The 19774-nt window shown below is 41.0% G+C and overlaps 8 protein-coding genes across 8 annotated transcripts; 4 read left to right on the top strand and 4 right to left on the bottom strand.

Annotated features, from left to right (window-relative positions):
* Positions 1-104: 104 nt before the first annotated feature.
* On the bottom strand, positions 105-1481 carry TRUGW13939_10382 (uncharacterized protein; the record flags this gene model as incomplete). The annotated part of the gene is made up of 1 exon (XM_035493494.1): positions 105-1481. The coding sequence occupies one exon, from the start codon at positions 1479-1481 to the stop codon at positions 105-107; it is 1377 nt and encodes a 458-aa protein (XP_035349387.1).
* Positions 1482-2614: 1133 nt separating this feature from the next.
* On the bottom strand, positions 2615-3263 carry TRUGW13939_10381 (uncharacterized protein; the record flags this gene model as incomplete). The annotated part of the gene is made up of 2 exons (XM_035493493.1): positions 2615-3080; positions 3163-3263. The coding sequence occupies 2 exons, from the start codon at positions 3261-3263 to the stop codon at positions 2615-2617; spliced, it is 567 nt and encodes a 188-aa protein (XP_035349386.1).
* Positions 3264-3581: 318 nt separating this feature from the next.
* On the top strand, positions 3582-4300 carry TRUGW13939_10380 (uncharacterized protein; the record flags this gene model as incomplete). The annotated part of the gene is made up of 2 exons (XM_035493492.1): positions 3582-3981; positions 4053-4300. The coding sequence occupies 2 exons, from the start codon at positions 3582-3584 to the stop codon at positions 4298-4300; spliced, it is 648 nt and encodes a 215-aa protein (XP_035349385.1).
* Positions 4301-4501: 201 nt separating this feature from the next.
* On the bottom strand, positions 4502-5026 carry TRUGW13939_10379 (uncharacterized protein; the record flags this gene model as incomplete). The annotated part of the gene is made up of 1 exon (XM_035493491.1): positions 4502-5026. One exon carries the CDS (start codon positions 5024-5026, stop codon positions 4502-4504), a length of 525 nt encoding a protein of 174 aa, XP_035349384.1.
* A 545-nt stretch (positions 5027-5571) lies between these two features.
* TRUGW13939_10378 (uncharacterized protein) lies at positions 5572-5900 on the bottom strand (the record flags this gene model as incomplete). Its single annotated transcript, XM_035493490.1, has 2 exons — positions 5572-5744; positions 5822-5900. The coding sequence occupies 2 exons, from the start codon at positions 5898-5900 to the stop codon at positions 5572-5574; spliced, it is 252 nt and encodes an 83-aa protein (XP_035349383.1).
* A 582-nt stretch (positions 5901-6482) lies between these two features.
* On the top strand, positions 6483-7473 carry TRUGW13939_10377 (uncharacterized protein; the record flags this gene model as incomplete). The annotated part of the gene is made up of 2 exons (XM_035493489.1): positions 6483-6744; positions 6797-7473. 2 exons carry the CDS (start codon positions 6483-6485, stop codon positions 7471-7473), a joined length of 939 nt encoding a protein of 312 aa, XP_035349382.1.
* Positions 7474-7955: 482 nt separating this feature from the next.
* On the top strand, positions 7956-8713 carry TRUGW13939_10376 (uncharacterized protein; the record flags this gene model as incomplete). Its single annotated transcript, XM_035493488.1, has 2 exons — positions 7956-8393; positions 8456-8713. The coding sequence occupies 2 exons, from the start codon at positions 7956-7958 to the stop codon at positions 8711-8713; spliced, it is 696 nt and encodes a 231-aa protein (XP_035349381.1).
* A 3937-nt stretch (positions 8714-12650) lies between these two features.
* Positions 12651-18014, top strand: TRUGW13939_10375 (uncharacterized protein; the record flags this gene model as incomplete). Its single annotated transcript, XM_035493487.1, has 5 exons — positions 12651-13178; positions 13236-14679; positions 14732-15226; positions 17575-17662; positions 17819-18014. 5 exons carry the CDS (start codon positions 12651-12653, stop codon positions 18012-18014), a joined length of 2751 nt encoding a protein of 916 aa, XP_035349380.1.
* Between the last annotated feature and the right edge of the window lie 1760 nt (positions 18015-19774).

Genomic DNA, 19774 nt, shown 5'->3' with positions numbered 1-19774 from the left:
AATGCGCTAATTGAACATTGTGGCCATAATTGCTACCGTCCTTTTTCTGCCTTCCCAACTACTATCGGCCTAGAATTCCCTCGAAGTCTGTAAGCATGGATCATTCACGTTGAAGGGGTCACCTTTCCACCACCGTTAAGCTGGATTGTCTGGTTTTTTAACCATGTGTTTGTTGTCGAGGTGGTGTCATAGTAGATGCTATGCCCATTGCTTATGATATTTGATAATCCCGTGTCATCGTTCGTAAAATTCGTGAGAAAGGCGTCATGGGTCAATATCCACTTGCTCGTTTTATCGAGATATACTCCGAAGCTCGCATCACCGTATCCGAATTTCACACTGCCAGTCCAGGAAGAATATTGAGATAGAGTCCAGGAAATGCTGCTTCCGTTGTATGCAACCAGATCTCCATCTAGATAAGATTCAGAGACGTATATATCTACTTCAGCGGGCAATAGATCGTTGTTATCAGGATATCCAGCATAATAATTGAAGTCTTGGGTTATTTGAGAGTAGTTTGCAACGACCAGAATTCCTGATGCGGTTTCAATTTCCACGTTGGCTAGTTCCGCTGTTGCAATGATATTTCCAAACCACAATCCTGGCGCAGTTTCCGGCAATACCGTAAGCTTCGAGCCTGTCAAGTTGATATATGCACCAGCCTCACGCTCGCTGGACGAGAAGAGTAGTAGACCAGCAAGTAAACCGGCGGTCAAGTCAACCTTCTGCAATTCAGCAGTTTGTACACCGTCCATAAAAAGGGCCGGTGCTTGTTCAGCATGACCGACAACGTTCTCAGCATGAATTTCGCCAAGTGCATAAAATATTGCACTGCCAATACCTGCAGTATGGGCTACCGAGCTGTATATATAGACATACCCAGCTGGGGTGTCTCCAGAAAATGCAGAGGAACGGTAGCCCCCTGAATAATGTCGGATGTTGCGGCCAGTCACGGTTCCGTTACCACCCGCATAAAGGCCATGAGAAATAGGACCGGAGCTATACAAATCAGAGTCTTCAACAATAGCGTATGTTCCACTGCCGTATGCATATAAATTTGCAGAACCATTATGGGTGGTAATATTGATATTGTTGAAAGTCGCGAAGGACCCATTAGCAACATTGACAGCTGCATTCACACCGTAAAAGCTCGATTGATATATATTAGACGCATATCCATGTTTCAAAATAAGCGAGTGGGATATATTCATAATTGAATTGTCAGTTACAACGACAACACTGGTATCATTATCTGTCGCAGCAAAGGTCCGGTGCTCGATCTTTCGATTCGCTTCGCTGAAATAGTATGGTCCGTTGACAGCGATGATCTGGTACAAAGTGGCTGTTATGTTCCAGTCCGTGAGAAGTGAATTATCGATAGTATCCAACGATAGATCGACATAGTCGCTTGGGTCACTAACGATCACAACAGCGTTGCTACACGCGACCGAAAGCAACACAGTGATCATGAGAAGCAGCATTTTGGGAGTTGATATAATATCCTTAAATGTAGGTTGGGTGAAATATGAATCCAACTCCACAGATTATACACAAACACAGAGTATTTAAATGATGGTGGTTTCTGGTGGATTGATCGTTCCCATCGGGTTCTTTCAGATGCCAACCAAGCCAGCGTTAGAAGGGCAAAGATACAGCCATTGGCACGCGCTGTCACTGCATCGTTTCCATAGGGTTGAAGCTAATGTGCTATACTAGGATTTACCTAGCTTATGCCCACGGGCAGCAAAGGGTTTGAAGAAGATATGGCAGAGGATGAAGTTCTTGGGACAATAAGAAATAGGACTAAGAGAGTGAGTGAGATTATGAATGTTGTTGTTTGTAGGACCAATGAAACGAGTGAGAGAGATGATTTGTGAGCTGGTATTGGTGCTGACTCCAGGTTGGTGTTAGAGGAGTTGAGAAGAGAGTATTTTGATTTCCCTAGATAGGCCATGGCAGGAATGTCGTTTAAAATGGAATAGTTTTTGGAGTATAAAAAAATAGATGGATGTATGGGGCTGTGGAGAACGCCTTGGGCGACACAAAAGTGACTTCTAGGGAATGTTGTGTTCACCTGTGGTGTCAATCGCTGTAGTCGAACAATATCATACAGCAGTTTTGGTGAGGAATAATTTCCCTTATTTTCTCATTCAGTCCCTTTTGTAAGAAAATACGGGGGCAGCTAAAAGTCCGATGGCTTTCGGGTCCGAATCTGGGAAAGTCCGAAACTGGAATCCTGGCCATAGAATCAATATCTGATGACCGTTTGTTTCACTTGGGGGAGAGAATAGTTGAGTTCTATAATTGTATTTTGTTGCGCAATTGCAGAATTGGAATAAAATATGGTGAAGTGTTAATATTGTATTTTCATCTATCTGCTATAAATGGGGTCCAGATACCGCGTTAGAGGAGGACACATGTGTTATATATTTTTTATAGATTTATATCAAAGATCAATTGATATATATTTAACAAAGAGCAGATGAATATGTGTATTGGCTTCCGTGTAATCTATTAGCTCTGGATTGCTGATAAAGTTTTGTGTAATGGTCTGTATGGCCAAGTTCAATCCCCTTATTAGACATCGGGGCCTCTATCATAGCAGCCATGTGGATCATCTTAAGAGACAATGCTGAACATGGTATCCCTGTGTTTTCCACACAACAGGTGAATATGGCAACTCTTCAGCCGTGAGCGGCACCAAATCCGTCTCGTTGCCCGGCCGCTCTGAGTACCATTCCCAGGGCCCATATTCAGCCTCCCAACGAGCGGACTCCTCACGATCAAAACATGAAGGGTGCATCCAACCAAAGCTCATGATATCCCAGAAGCAGCCACGAGCTTTGGCTCCTTCCGGCGTGGTACCGCAGTGTGCTGTGACGACGGATCCGCCTTGCGCCTGGGGTGGACGGGAATCAGGCACTTTGCCACTACGGCTGTCGGTCACTAAGACGGCAAAAGCAACCATTTCCAGTAACACAACACTTACAATACCCACGACTGAAGCTCCGGAGCGACAATATGAGCGTTTGCGAGTGACTGGCAGGCTGAGATGTTCCTCGTCGCTCGAATCGTCGATGCTAGATCGCTTGCTCACGAATGGCTTTCAGCCTCATCTGTGCCCTCCTCCAGTCGAGATAAGCTGCGCCGGGAAAACCCTACAGTTGTTGTTTGATCAGTTTTTGTTCGGAATCCGCAGTAAGGGGCAGGTAGCCAGTACAACTATACAGCCTCTTGGTATATGGTCGTATTTCGGCAGCCATGTTTACAGTCGTCAATTCTATCAAACAGAGAGGCGGAATGTATCATGAAAATGATCTTTTTAATCTATAAGACTAGTAGTCGAGATTCGCCGAAGCATGCCCCTCCGCCGTGGTCGCCGAATCTGACCGCTGCACCCTAGCCCCGAAACCTATCGGACACCAGGTGCTCTCTCTTTCACCAGCCAATCCCCCTCTCCTCTAGTCGAGAGACCGACGCCACTCTCAGCGCGAAACTCCATCCTCCTTCAGTCACTCTCCATAATGTCATTTGTAGTTCAGCCTTGTTTCCCAGCTGACGCTCGGGGCCTTGCTGCGACCATGATGGGCGCCCGTCTCACGGATCCCCACTGGGCTCATCTGTGGGAGGACCCGTCCTCAGAAAATATCACAGCTAAAGCTACTGACCGGGTTCCCTGGAACTTGGTAACTGGGCGAGATATCAAACGGCACCAGAAAGTCATCAATCGCGAAACCGGTCAAGTCGTTGGGTACGCGCGATGGATTCTACCTCCCATTCTGGCAAAAAACAACGATGTCTGGCTGGAAGCCCAGGTAGCTGAGGTGACTGCAGCGGAACGCGCAGCATACGAGAAGCAATACCAAGCGTGCACTAAAAATGGTCGTCCGACTGGCATGAAGAGTGGATCAATGATGAGTTATCGCAGCGCACCGCTGGAAGCGGTCGATGCGCGAATCAGGCGAGATGGTCCGTTTCTGAGTATGCTAAACTCGACCCATGAATGTGAATGGCTGGTTATATTTTGTAACTGATAACATATACTTGACTAGGCCTGGATTACTTGACCACAAACCCGGTATTCTGGCGGCGGGGCATTGGTAGTATGCTCGTGCAGAGCGGGCTTAAGGTCGCAGATCAGCACGCAATCAAGACCTATGTCATGTCGGAGCCGGCTGCCTTGAAGCTCTATCTTAACCTAGGGTTCAAGCTGGTAGAAACCGTGTCTACCGACTATTCCCAGTACGGTGGAACTGAGCCTATGGTTCATTATTTCCTCATCCGCGAGCCTTCCCTTTGAACGATTTCGTTTTTCCCACTTTAATCATAGATGACTTATTAAATTGAAATATCTATCACTTCAGTTACTTCTTATTTTTCCTAGTTTAAAATCAAAAAATTTGCCTCTTTAAACAACAATTAGGAGATCAGCTTCGGATAATTTGATACAAGAATTATAGACAACACGCGTCCAAGTGTCGACCGTCTCCATAGGCTTCCCTTAGGATTCCTCGATGTAATGCTGACAGTGTATCGTATGGTTCTGCTGGGCAATCACTTGTGGAATCAAAATATTGCCATCTTCCTTCGCCAGCGCCACCACGGCCTGCGACCATTTGCAATGCTCTCCATGGTAGTGGCGCGTCGTGTACACATCAACCACACGGCCTGAAAGGGCGACGTCTTGTGGAATTTCCACAGTGAGATTTTTATCCAAGTAAAATTTGTAAGGGCCTTCAGCTATCCCCGGGACAGATACTCCCTCGTAATAGCACTCGGGCGCCGTCCAACCAAAATTCATTAGGTCGAATACGCATCCCAAAGATTTCGCTTCGCTGGGATAGCTGCCGCAGCGGTAAGTACCCCCAAGCTCCATAGGGCCACCGAATGAGTCAAGGTGTTCCGGCTGGAAAGCATTCTGCTGGGATACCGTGTACAGGCGAACATAGGACCCCGGTTTGTGACCGGTGAAACTGGTGATAGTGATAAGAAGAAGAATGGAAGTCGCGAAACATGTAGCAACCATGAGCGCCTTAGGTGTTTCCACAAACCATGACCAGATATCTCTCACAGTACTTAGCTGAAAATGTTATAGGAGATCTAAATCGTTGTCTCCTTTTTCATTCAACAAATTGCTTTCCTCAACTAGCGGTACCTAGCTATAGTCCGATCTAGATGACGATACTGAGGGTGAAGAGGGGCCAGAATCATGGTATGGCGCTTTGAAGCTGTTTGTGAGCTTTGAGTTATCCATGAACAGGGTAAAACTCACACATTTTTTCCAACGAAACAATTTCTGAGCCAAACAGTGTACGAAATTGTAGCGAAATTGTCATTGTTTACTTGGTACACCAGGTTTCCAGCTGCTTTATAATGGTTCATTATTCACAATCATGATAGTCCTATTATTGAATAGGACAAAGATAAATGAGTGACATTCGTTTCATAGGGGTAACCATCCGTAACAGTACAAAATACGTCCCAATTCGAACCAGGCTATAGCCTGGTAATAAATGTAAATTGACACGATCTTAAGGGCCGTTGACCCTAAGCTGAAGGATTTCTCGAAGATTATTTCTGATCCTCTACATCACTATCCTCGACAATATACGCATAGAGAGCCGTTGCGTCTCCGTCTCTTTTTGCTTTCTTACCATCGAGTTCGGAATCTTCAGCAATGTAGGCGTAGAGAGCTGTTGCGTCTCCCTCGCCAGAAGCTGGGTCACTTTTGCTAAGAGACGTCGCTATATCTCACAGAGGGATTAGTATTGGACAAAAAAGAAAAGACACAATTTCCGAATGAAACTTTTCTATTACGTACCGTCGGGAAGAGGTGCAGTAACTACAATCTCACTCATGATGAGAGCATATGCCACGTGCAGGGAAAGTGACAGCTTCATGTTTGAGGCAGTGATGTAAGTCTCGAAAGTTTATTGAGGAAGATTGTGGGTTTCAAAGAACTTAAATTTGGTAAATTGAAGTGAAAAGGGGAGAAATTTTCAGGCTTAAATAATTTTTACTAATACGGTTGAGAAAACCCATATCAATATCAACATCGATATCTCTTCTTTTCTTCTTTTTCCGATTGGATGCTTTCCCATTTGTTTTTCCTCGCGTCGCATTTCACCATCTGCTTCCCACTACTGTCTACCCCTCACCACCCTTGTCTAGAAACAAGGAGATTATGCACAAGTGAGCTGTAGTTCTATCTTTAAGTGCGGTTCAGCTGGACACGTAGCAAGTGGCTGCGCCGCATCGAGCATGAAACCACAATAGGATGTATGCATGCATGATGCAATAGCATCATATTTCGGCTGTAGGACCATCTCCTTATCAGAAGATTCACAATTAAGAAGTCATATGCCACTAGCAACAACGCTCCGTGCTGAAAAGGTAGAAAAAGGGATGATATCTTGCCCCGTTCTTTACTCAGTCACACTGTGGTCAATCATTTTTCAGGCTTGTGACGGATTTTCAATACGATGTATCCCATCAAGTATGAGGCCGTTGATTCGAGCGATGCGGAGGTATCTGAACATGATGCCACAGACTCTTCTAACCTGAATTATGAAATTGAGGAATCACCGGGGAACAAGGGACTTCCTATGAAACGCGAGAAACTGTTGCTATGGCTCAATGGACTCATCTTTTGTATTTCACTATATTTGCTTTTCGTCACCGTGATTCTGACACGACGCAATAATGATGACCTCAATGACTTGTTAAGGATGACCTCTGAGTACTGTATGTGAGCCGTTCGGTCCCCCCTCGATGAAAGCTTCCCTAACCATAATAGCTCCAATATTCGATCGGATTGACATTCCGTTGGTAACAAAGAAAATGAATGCAACACTACTCGAGCCAGATCCATCGCCAATCTATCGTCGACCTCCCAGCCCGGAAGTTGACGAAGCCTGGAACCGCCTAGCCAATATCAAACCGATTGTAATCAGCCGCTCGGACGTGATCCAGCTTGGCCGCGACCCATCGGTAGCAGCCAAGTGGCCAGAGAGCTTTGGATTCGGCTCTGATGCGTATATTGGCCGTATTGACATGTTCCACCAGATTCACTGTCTAGACTGGCTGCGACGAGAAGCCAACTTTGATCATTATTATGGGAAAAAGTGGCCCCCCGGCACCCCCCCCTCCGATATGCATCGAACTCATGTGTCCCACTGCATCTATCTGCTTCTCCAGAATCTGATGTGCAATGCGAATGTTGACATCTATACGCACTACTGGGCTGACGCGCAGCTCAATGCCTTTCCGGACTTTAGTGTCAACCACAAATGTCGCGATTTCGACGCTATACTGAAGTGGCAGGAGGACAACTCCGTCGACGTGGATCTATTCGCCGCAATCCGCAAGCCACCACAGTACGAGGCGAAGATCATGTCGCACCGTTTCAAAGAACTCTTTGGTTGGTTCGATTCACACCCGGACAACGGCTCCGACAGTGGAGAGATTGGTTAAAATGCGGCGCAGACACTACGTCAATACTTTCCCGCATGAGGCTTGCAGCCTGGTGCGGGGATCGTGTGCCCTTTTTAGAAGGAGAGAAATTAATTGAGGGGAAAGTGTTTTTGAACATGTAATTGGAGCTCAAGAATTGTCCAATTTAAACGAAGATTACGGTTATTTACATGGTTGATTATGCTTTGTAGTTGACTCGCTCGTATATTTTTTCTCTCACCAACATGCATATGTATATATGCAGTTACCTACTTTATGCATTCAAATAAATATAACGTTTCTATCACGGGAACTAGTGAAATTATGAGCAAATGGGATGAATTTAGATTTGCCGCGAAATCCGAGCCAGCATGCTAGATAGATCTGTACTGGCTCTGGAGGTAGAATTGTTTGGTTGTATAACTTTCCCATATCACATTCTGAAATCCCCTGGGCTAACCTTTTTCCCACCAGAACGAATACCAGCTCTTGTACATATCAAAATGCTCCCCCGGCCTTACTTATTACCTATTGTGAGTTTAGCCTTGTTATTTACCGTAGCTGTTGTGCTTTACTCGTGGGATGGAAGTTTCAGCCACATCCAACGCCAGATATGCTCAAAGGTGTCGTCGTGCGAGACACAGCAAACACAACGAACGTTTCGACCCATCAAGTTGCTTGAAAAGGTAGATGAAGAAGGAACCAAAACAACCAACACCTTCAGATCATCGCTGCTCCCACAGAATGGTGGGTTGCTGAGGGTCAGGATGTCCGACGACACAGAGAAAGTAGGCGACTATGGCGTTTCAATGTTTCACCAGCTTCATTGCTTGGTGGTCTTACGCGAAATTATTTTCCCTGGCGGCTCTCCTGTCCACACAGAACATAATTCCAGCATGGCTCGTGTGCAATGGGCACATTGCTTCGATTATCTCGCTCAGGTATGCCCGGCCAAGCTTTGCAGACAGAGCTCAATCGGACTTTACTAAATCTGAGAATCAAGGCAATCCTCTGTGCTGCGGATGATACTCTTGAACCACCAAAGACCGCTGTGAACGAGCAGGGACAGAATATTAAAATCATAGATGGGGTTGGGCATATTGTACATCAATGCCGCGATCCTGCTTCATTATGGCGTGTGGTGGAAGAGGGAAACGCCCGTCCGTATGATCAGGCAATCATAGGACACAGTGTCAGGGCGAGTGGTCTGTTTCCTGGTACAGGGTATCATGAAATGCCTGATCTATATAGAGCTGATTAACTTGAAATTTCAATGTTTGGTATGGGGTTCTCCTGACCCCAAGACTTTGGTGTTCTCATTACATGTATTATTGCGTAGTTAGTTGCTTGACATTTGTTTCAGTAAAGTCTCTCGTGTCGCTTCTTCTTTTTGAACCACATGGATATTGTACATGTAATTGATCACACGAGTGAAGGCCCTTGCTTAATTCTTCCAAGAGACACAACTAACTACATTGGGTATTGATTGTCGTTGTACGATAACGTATCTTATAACCCTCCCGGGCCACATAAGCCTGCCGGGCCACCCTACCGGTAAAATCGACTTACATTGACCAAAACGCCACTGTTTATCATATTTACTATATAATTTCTATACTAAATTGTTCAGACAGTACGTGCAAATATAACTAATCAGTTACAATTGGAATAGGTCCGCAGCACGCGCCTACATGTCTTCAAAGCTACTTCTAGATTAGACAATTGTAAAGCTTTCTAAGCTATTAACACTGCTATAGTAATCTCACAACCTTCTAAAACTATCAAAATCCCAGTTTTATTAAAGGGTTATCTTTAAGTGGTATACTTTTGCTTTTAGTAATGGTTTGTGTGAGGCCGTGAGACCTTTGGGACGCACCAGATGCCGTACCTTGCTATACTAGCTTTATAGAGGATTGCTAAGCCACTAATAAAATGGTATATATATTCTAACCTTTGTATAGAGATTGTTGAAGATTAATAATTAATTTAATTATCTAGTGAATTATAGCTTTACTATTAAATTTAACTCTTATCTATTTTTTATATAATATTTTTATTGTCAAAACGTATCAACCGTTCTTTACCAGAATGGGTGTTCGTTGGTAGTATTCTGCCGAATGAGATAGAGACGTAGATAACTAGGGTCGGAAGGGGAATATCTCTTGTAAATAAGAGGATATTTAAGAGTAACTTGTTGATAAGCTGGATAAAGTATAGATCCAATTTGGTATAAGAATAAAACACGATTAAACTAAATATATATTGGTAAATGAGTGTCTTTATATAGTAAATCCTAAACATAGCGAACATATCCATCTCTATAGTAGTTGCTCTGTTGGCTATATTTATTGAAACATATCCAATATATCCTTAGTCTAACAACAGCTCTATTAGCTATGTTATCTATATAATCACATGACTCCATTGCATCAATCTTTCCATAACTACCCGTATAAGTACCCACAATAGCCTTGCTTAGGTAAGTAGCGTCCGTAGGCCTATCGATTGGCTATAGTTAATCGAATCTTCTGACATATAGCAGATCAGATGCGGACCAGGTGCGGTTATTCTATGAGAGCGAAGTCTGAGTATCCCAGGGGCTAGGACCCTAACAAATTCCTTCTTTTTGTAATATATATTAAAGTTAAGAAATTACTTAAAACTTAGATTATTTAAAGCTTTACTAACTTTATAATATAGATATTAACTATATTATTTTAAATATCTACTAAATTATAATTTTATATATTCTATAAATGTTTTAAATTTAATTAAAGATTTTCTATTATAAAAATCTTTTATTTTAAATCTTAAAAAGTGTTTTTCTATAGGAATTATATTAATTTAAGATCTTTTTTTTTATAAATACTGCTGTTGGAAGTTCTAATATCTTAATTTTTATATATTAATATATTATATAGCTATATTTAGATTTATAGGATCTACTATTTTAGCTTTATAATATAAAACTCTTAGTCTAATTAGATTTTTATAGTTTTAAGTTCTTTTATTAATATATCTTTTAGTTTTTATTCTAAAAATAGCTATACTATCTTTAAATTTAGGTCTTTACTAATAAAATGATTCTTTTCTAGTTCTATTATTGGTTTTTTTCTATTACTATATTTATCTAGTATTTCTAATATACTAGGTTGAATTTCTATTACCAATATAGAATATTTAATAATATTAATAGAAATAGAGATACTTCTAGTAATAACTATAATTCTAACACTTACTAGCTTTCTTCCTGAAGATAAAAAATAATTAAAATATAAAAATATTATATAAAGAATATATAAAAGTTAGATTTAATAGTAAAACTATAGTTTACTAGATAGTTAAACTAATTACTAATCTTTAATAACCTCTATACAAAGATCAGAATATATATACTATTTTATTGGTGGTTTAGCAACTTTCTATAAGGCTAGTGTAGCGAGGTGCGGCATCTGGTACGTCCCGAAGGTCTCACGGCCTCACAATATAATATACCTAAATCCTAACCATATTAAAAAATAATCTTAATAATTTTTAATAACTTATAATAATGAAACTAATTATTTAAATATAATAAAATTTATATAAATAATATATAGAATTATTAATTATAACTAATTAAAATTTGAACTGCTATCTTTATAAAAATAAAGATGTAGAGAATTAATTAAATAAATAAATTAATTAATTATACTTTATCTAGTATAGTGCTAACATTTGTTAGTAAAATTAAATCAATAGACTGTCTATTGATTTTACATTATGATAGGCACTAGCATCCTGTGCATTCTCATCATAGGAGAAGTACTGCACATCCATGTTAATAAAGTCAGCGGCGAGCGGCAACAATTTGATCTGCATATTAACATAGTCAACAGAGCTCTCCATATTAACATGAACGCTCTGGATCTAGACACGGAGCAGCTGGATACTCTCCTCAACAACAATCTTGGCATCAACATAGTTAGCCACCACCTCATCGATCCTCTCATTCAACTTGTCGATCAACTTAGTTACCTTACTCATATTAATACCAAGATTCATAAGCTCTGTCCTAATCATATCAAGGCTACACCAAGATACCAGTAACAAGTCAAGGTCCTCCTAGAATACATCAACTAGCGCTTGTAGTGCCAAGATCTATATCACTAGCACAAGGACCTTATCACTCACAATATTGCCCAACACAAGAGATAAATCATAAAAAATTATAGAAGACATAATAATAGAGATATATAGAGTACAAAAAGTAATAAAGACAAAACAGTCTTTATATTACACCTAGACTTCCGCATAACCCATTTTGGGTCGAAGGTCACGACCCAAAACCCAACCCGGTCTGGGTCTGGGTCGAAGCTTCATAACCCAGGCCCAACCCAGGCCCAGTCACTGGGGCCCCAGAAAACCCAGAAATAACCCATTTCGACCCAGTTCCGGCATAAATTATGGTATAATTATTTAAATTACACGCCGTCATTTTTCCCGTTTTGATGTTTACACTGAAATAGAACACTTTCTACCAGGAAATCAATGAAATCTTTAAGGAATTTCTTAAATATGAAAAGGGCATATCGAATTCACTGTTGCTTATCTTTTACAATGCCTCGTTCTACATGGAAAGGCCGTATCTACGGTGTGGTGGGAAAATGCACATCTATCGTCGTACCGATGTAGTTATATATGTTAAACATATATTCACACATTATACATTTCTACATGAATCAAATAAATATTTCGGGGAATATTAGAATGTATTGAACTGTTTAAATGTTCTACTGTTGTCAGAATATCAAACCGTTCTATTGATAATTCCGACGCTTGTCAGAATACCTAGATATCTACATTTAAGTCGAAGGCTTCAACTTTGAAAGTAGGACGGGATGAATTTTTTTGGCTAGGCTTGGGGAAACTGGGGTGGGAATTGGGGTTTGACTGGGGTTTGACTGGGCCTTGACTGGGTTCTCTGGGTTGTCTCTGGGCTATTACTGGGTTATTACAGGGATAATGCATTAGGTCCACATAATATCAGTATACCAAACCAATGAATGAGAGGACAAGGATTCATTCCATCTGACATATCAATTAACTTGACTTTCTCATTTTTCTCATTTTTCTAATTGTAGTGCTTTTCCATCTCAGTATGTTATTCATATTTTCCCTTTACCTCTCCCCTTCGTGATGCTTACATATCTTTTGTCATGTCTCAAAGCCAGCTTTCCGACTTCACATCGTCACTTTATAGTGGAGATATTGATGATCTTCCATCTCTCTCAACGCAACAAATCACTCCATCCGCAAGTCATCATACAATTGATTCTGGCTTCCACCGGCCAGATGACCTCCTCGTTCCTCCTTCTTTGATACGTGTTGGACCTGATCGCCGGAATAGGTTTGTTCTCTACGACAAGATGTCACACAACGAGTTTATCGACTGGTGGTTACAGACGGACTATGGGCGGAAAAGAAAGATCAACTGGGATTCACATCGCCACACGGTGATCTGGAATAGCTACAACCAGGTTGCTGAGGGTGTAGATGGCACACCAAAGGTCATGTGCAAACGCTGTGGAAAGATTCTTGAGCATCCTTATTCCCTGAGTCTGAACAGTTCCGGCAAAGCGCAGTATCACGGCACATCAACAATCCAGAAACATCTGAAGACAGCTGGGTGCCTACGGTCGGAGAAGGGAAAGAAGGCAGAGATTACAAAGTTTCTCCAAAAAGAGGTATGTTTTAGACTGTGAAACGATACTTAGATACTAATCTATGGTATGTCTTCCTAGGGCGAAATCTCAGCAGATATACCCTTTTTACAAGAGGACTGGGAAGACGATATCTTGCAATTCCTGACTCTCAATCGGCTACCATTCCACCTCATCGAGCATCCATCATTTAAGCGGATTATCTACAAAGCGCGTTCTGCTCTTGTCGCTCCAGTGATCCCGTCTGCCGATACAATCCGTCGCCGATTAGGGAGCTTGGTCAAAGACCGGCAGCAGCGGGTTCTTCGTACGCTACCTGCTGGTTCAAAGATATCTATTGCGCTTGACTGTTGGACATCTCCATTCTCGCAGGCATTTATGGCGATCACTGGTTATTTTATCGACAGTGATTGGGTTTATCGTGAGGTGCTTCTTGGTTTTAAGCCACTTCACGGTACACATACGGGGTCTTACTTAAGTGGTGTTCTGATGGAAACCCTGGTAGAGAACAACATTGAAGATAGAGTGTTTGGGCTGACCACAGATAATGCATCAAACAATAAGGCATTAGCTGCGTCTCTCCAACAAGCTTTATCAGATGGTGTCATTATTACACGAATACCATGCCTTGCCCATGTTATCCAGCTCAGTCTTAATCAGCTTCTTGTTCGGATTAAGGCAGTTCCATCCAATGAATCCGCGGAGACAAAGTGGACAGAGAGTCAGTCCAGGCTGGTTCAAGAGAATGCGAAGCAATGTCAGATCTCTTCTACATTGAACAAAGTACGTTATCTTGCAATTTATATAAATGCAAGCCCCCAGCGCCGAGAGACATTCTACAATCTTCAGACAACAAACGTCAAGATTGTTCCCATCCAAGATGTGAAAACACGATGGAATTCTACATTTCTTATGCTTCGCCGGGCCAAACGGCTACGTGCTATCTTCTCTTTATTTTGTGCAGAGTATGACTGTGAGGAGATGCTACTTAGCGAGCACGAGTGGCGCCAAATTGACTATCTTCTCTGTATCACTGAGCCGTTCTTCGATTATACAACCCAGTTATCAAAGACTCGAGACGTCACTGCCCACTATGTGTTCAAGATTTACAACCGACTTTTTGATCATCTTGAGCGATCACAGACACAGCTACAACGGAAGCGTGTCCCATGGAAGAAACAAATGCTGGACGCACTGGACGCTGGACGGACCAAGCTTGATGAGTACTACGCTCAAACCGATACTATTCGAGGGCATATCTATGCCGTCAGTACGATGCTTGCACCAGTGAATAAATTTAGATTCTTTCTCTCTAGCGATTGGGATCAGAAGTGGCGAGATATCTATCGCAACGCCTTTCAGCAAGCCCTCATCCCATACCAAGCGCAAGTAAAAAGTCAAAGCCAGGATGCATACAGCTCTCACACTGCAGCTCAACCAAGCTCAAGGCTGGAGGAGATGCTTGATGGAAAGGATATACAGCCACGAGCGATGACTGATGAAATTAGTCAATATCTTGATAGTGGTCAGTGATTATCCACTACCTATGTATTGCTAGTTCACTAATCTTAAACTAGATACTGTTTCTGTTGGGCCACTTATCTTTTGGAAAGAGCATCAATATCGCTTTCCAGCTATTGCCGCCCTTGCGCGAGATGCGCTCTCCTTCCCAGCCACTGGTGCAGGAGTGGAACGCCTCTTTAATACTGCTCGAGATGTTTGTCACTATCGTCGTGGGAGAATGAAGACCGAGACGATTGAGGAGTTGATGATGTTTCTTTGTACATCCAAATTCGATATAGAGGCACAGGAAGCAAAGCTTCTTGAAAAATTCTTCTCACAGGATGAGCTTGAGGCGGCGAAAGAAGAAAGGGAAGAGAAGCTTAACAAGGATGAGATCAATCCAATTAGTGATACAGAGGAGCAAGAGGATGAGCTAGAAAATGGACCAGAGAATGAAATGGAGGATATAGGACTAGATACGACTTTCTTATCTGCTGCTGAACCAGATAGTCCAGGCTCACCGTCATTACCACCAACCTGTACACAGACACGGGTATCAGGGCGGAAACGTAAGAGCCGGGAAGATGATATATTTGAATATCATTAGTTAAATATGTAAATTCTAAATAAAGGCTTTTCTTTTACCTTTTTTCCTAATAAATCTGTAAAGTAAATACTCAAAAATACAACTACAAAATGCATAAGTTATGCAATTAGAATTCTTGGTATATTTGTTATGTTTGTAACCCAATTTGGGGCCCCAGGCCCAGTACTGGGTTACCCAGTCCAACCCAGACCCATTACTGGGTCGACATGTTTGACCCAAAACCCAACCCAGTCTGGGTTGGGTCTGGGTTGGGTCTGGGTTTTACTGGGTCGTGCGGAAGACTAATTACACCCCTTAAGCAGTAATACACAACTTATTAAAGATGCTAAATAGTTCTTTAAGCTAAAACTATTAAATATATAATATACAAATCTTGCCTTCATTCTTATAAATAAAGACGAGATTTATACTTAAGATAGGCTTAGCTAAGATTGACAATAGGGAAGCGACAGTGACAATATTTATATTAATCATTGGAGGCAGAGAAGACAGTGGAGAAATAACAGCAACATAAAAATACTCGACCAGTTCCACTATATAATAGTTATGAACTTAGACATATCAGTACTCAGGTAAAGAGAGGCAGACTGCTAAAGCATTCTATGCCACCTAAGATATTATCTAGGTTAAATCTATAACAAGCCTATCAAAGACATCCGCCATATCCTTAGCAAACACTGACAATACAGCGAACCCAAAACATGGATAGTCATTGCTACTCATCATAAAGCTAAGCATCAACACCCAAGTAGTCACAGACAGGCTTGCTCGCCAAATTCAGTAAAAATCACCACAAAAAAGAGACACTATATTGTTTCCCTATATCCACCAGAAACCACACTATATACTAAAAGCAAAGTAGATATTCTCATCATGCCCGGAGCCACTGATAGACATAATATAAAAAAGAAAAACACCTGGCAAGCTGGCCCTCCCTCCACAACACCTTAGTAAAATTACCATAAATTTCAGCCCTTTAGCCCTTCAGCCCTACGATATCAGATTTTGCGATCTTCATATTGATTAGGCCGGACTGAGATATGCACGACACTCAGGTAGCCATTTGCTCGTTCTCTCCAGGCATCAGCCCAAAGAAGCCAAGATATATTAGGCGCCCATCACCACACTAGCACACAGGCAGATATCCTTATTATGCTACCCAACGGGCTCAGCATTTAACTTAGGGTGTTATATTATACGACCTGAATCGGACCTTTAGAAGGGCTTAGGTATTGCAATGTGACATCCAAGTGCCAAATCAGCTATCTCCTCAGCACAGATTCCCATGCTGGACTTTCCTAGAGTACAGCTGACATTGCTGACATTAATTACTGAGCCGGTGGAAGTAGATAAAGCACCTCCCTCCCCTCCACAAAGAAGCCCTTTACCGGCTTTACAACCATGTACACAGGCCCTACCAAAGTGTAGTGGTTATGGAGAAATGGGACATAAGATTAATAGATGCCTAGCTAGATAGATGATTTTACTGTATTTAATTTAATGGCGTTTTAATTGAGCAATATGCATTTGAAATTAGTAGTTTGGATAGAGTAGCCAGCTCGCTTACCAAATACGTTAAGTGTAACATGGCTCATGATACACTCACACACCCTGTATTACATAAGACTCACACCACCAAATATCAATTACCCTTTTCAGCCAAAGGTGATGCGAGTCTTACTCATCAGAAAACTACAGTAAGCGATCACTAAAATTCTAGGATAACACACAGTCTATTTCCTATATCAATCTCGCTGTTGCAAGCAGCAACTGTAATCCAAAGTCCATATGATCACACAGGCCTAGCTAAGCCAAGAGTCCATAAGATTACAGGTCCTGTTGCTTACAAAGATCACATAAAGTTTAAAGACCAATATCACCGAATATCACTATAGAGTCTTAATCACTGGGTATATAAAGTAAAACCATCTTCCTCTCATTTTCTCAACATCAGCAAGCCCAGCATTCTACTTCATTCTTTACAAGTCCAACTAATCACTACTTTTATCTTCACTCAAACTTAAACTCCCTCGCGCCAGAACTATACATTTCACTCCTCTCCTCCTCCTTGCGGTTAGCGCCTTTGCCTTCACTGTCCCAAATAAAACTCCTAACAGAGTCTACAAGATCTACATGTACATTTTATTCCATCCTAACTTTCTTATCCATCGAAAAGACGAGCGCCCTAAGACATGACTTCAGAAGTATTAATCTCTTACAGCGCACCAAACAGTACAAAAACGCATACCTTCCTTCACAATCTCACAGACCCCATAGAACATCACAAAGTTCCTAATAAATTCAGCATAGACGCTCTTTCCACCAAACATCAAGTCCCCAACGTAATCAACCAGATTGGATACAGATACTATACTCTCAATCCTACCAATACAAATAAGTCAGTCTTTCATCCTACCTCAACATTCTCATCCATCAGAAAGCCGAGATTCCCCATACTTGTCTTTAAGACTGCTCTTCAGCTCCTAAAACATATCTTTATTTTACAGCTCAGCTCCTCAGACCTCTGTCAAAAACTTTTACTAACAAATTACAGTACAAACTCAGCTCTCGAGGCTCAATACAGGGATAGCGCCAACGTCAGCAGTGGACGTAATTTCTACTCAGTCTCAGGCTGCACAGTTACCTACTTTTGCAATCTTACTAGAAGCAATCAACTTTGCTTCGCTCAAGATATGATTGATGCCCAGGTTGCAATCACCAATGTCTATGATTCTTACACCGGTGGATAGGATTAGATTGACAGCACTACCATCACTGCACAATATAGTACATCTATCATATATCTTCTCTTGTGCCAATGCATTGTATATTTCAGGAAACCAAACCCTTAAGATATGTCTTTAGAACAGTTTACGTTTACCTCCTTAGCTCTGATGTATTAGCTGTCCAAAGACATAATACTCTTAAGCCATTTTTTCTAATCTCTTCTGCGAAAGAATTGTTTAAACAGGAACGTATACTAATCTCCTCACAGGACAAGAGAATAATTGCAATCAAAGCAGCAACTTCTATGGTTATGGCACCAGTGGAAAGTAGAAGTCTCGGTGTATTTTGGAAAGATGCAGAGTACCTAGAATATTAGAGGGGCGCGGGGGGTCGGGGTTCGGGGTAGGGAGAGGGTTTTTCGGCAGGAGAGTGATATTTTCCTTAGGCTCTCGCTTCTATCTTCTCATCTATCTATCTTTATCATCTATACTTGCTAGATCTATTCTTCTAGTTATTCTAGCTAAGAAAAACACTATACTTATAAAATCTAGTCATCTATATAAAGTTATTCTAGCTAAGATAAATACTAAGTATATAGAATTTAAAGACTTATAATAAATATCCTAGCTAAGATAAATACTAAGTCTATAAAATCTAGAGACTTATAATTAAGTTATCTTAGCTAGAATAAATACTAAGTTTATAGAATCTAGAAATTTATAGTCAAGTTATTCTAGCTAGGTGTCATAAGAATCGTGAACGCTCAGCCAATCGATAAGTAGTAGACGTGTGAGAGTAAGGTTTGAAGAGCGTGATTATATTGGTTTGAGATGATTTGTAGGGTACAATTTATAAGGTAGCTATTTGTTAAAGTTTTCTACTCGCTCCTATTCAACTTATAGGGAATGATTTGTGGATTATATATTAGGTCTTCTAGGTTATATAACTATGACCCACTCCACATAACATAGATAAGATAAATTGTAGATTACATAATATAGGTTTTACTAGATTATATATTTATTTAATATTAACTTTATATCTTCTATATTAGGGTATTACAGTCATTTTCTCTCTTCAGAGGGCTTGATCCTGAGTCCTCATATGTTCTAGGTAGAGTATGGTATCAAGTTATTTGTACCTTGACTTTGACATATTGAAGAATATGTTTAGATAGATTATCTTTTATTGTGGTTATTATTGTTATAGCATTATTTTTATTGTATAGAAAGCAGAGGTACAGAGTATATAGTCATATAAATATTAAGTCACATCTAAATTTAAAATAATAACTTACACCTTGCTCTTTTTTCTTTTCACAACACTATAAATATGACTAATAAACATATTTCTATATATATTTTTTGCCAGGAAGGTGTATCTCTCTCAATATATCTTTGCATTTATGAGATAGTATTTATATTGTTTATATTTTATCTTAATTAATGGTTGCTTTATATAGTATAATACCTGATCCTGTATATGTCTATATATAGTACTCTGTGTGACGTGCCTTTTCCAAAGATATTCGATTCCTATCTAGGGGTACGATTCTCTAAAACAACAAGCATGGGAAAGGAATCTAACTACCAGGACCTGTGAGAAGGTTTTATCTTGTGTGCTTAGGTAACCAGCTTGACCTCTTATGGCCTTAGGGTAAGACTATCCCTAGATTTGGCACCACAGGTTAGGGTTGATGCCCTTCCTATCTAAGGCCTTCTATCTAGCTATAAGACTGCTCCTGCCCTTAGGGATAGCTTTAGGCTTAGCTGTCATATTATCC

The sequence above is a fragment of the Talaromyces rugulosus genome, chromosome VI (genome assembly GCF_013368755.1).
Source record: "Talaromyces rugulosus chromosome VI, complete sequence".
Lineage (NCBI taxonomy): Eukaryota > Fungi > Ascomycota > Eurotiomycetes > Eurotiales > Trichocomaceae > Talaromyces > Talaromyces rugulosus.
Note: the sequence above shows the minus strand (reverse complement) of the source record. Positions and strands in the feature narration are given on the sequence as shown.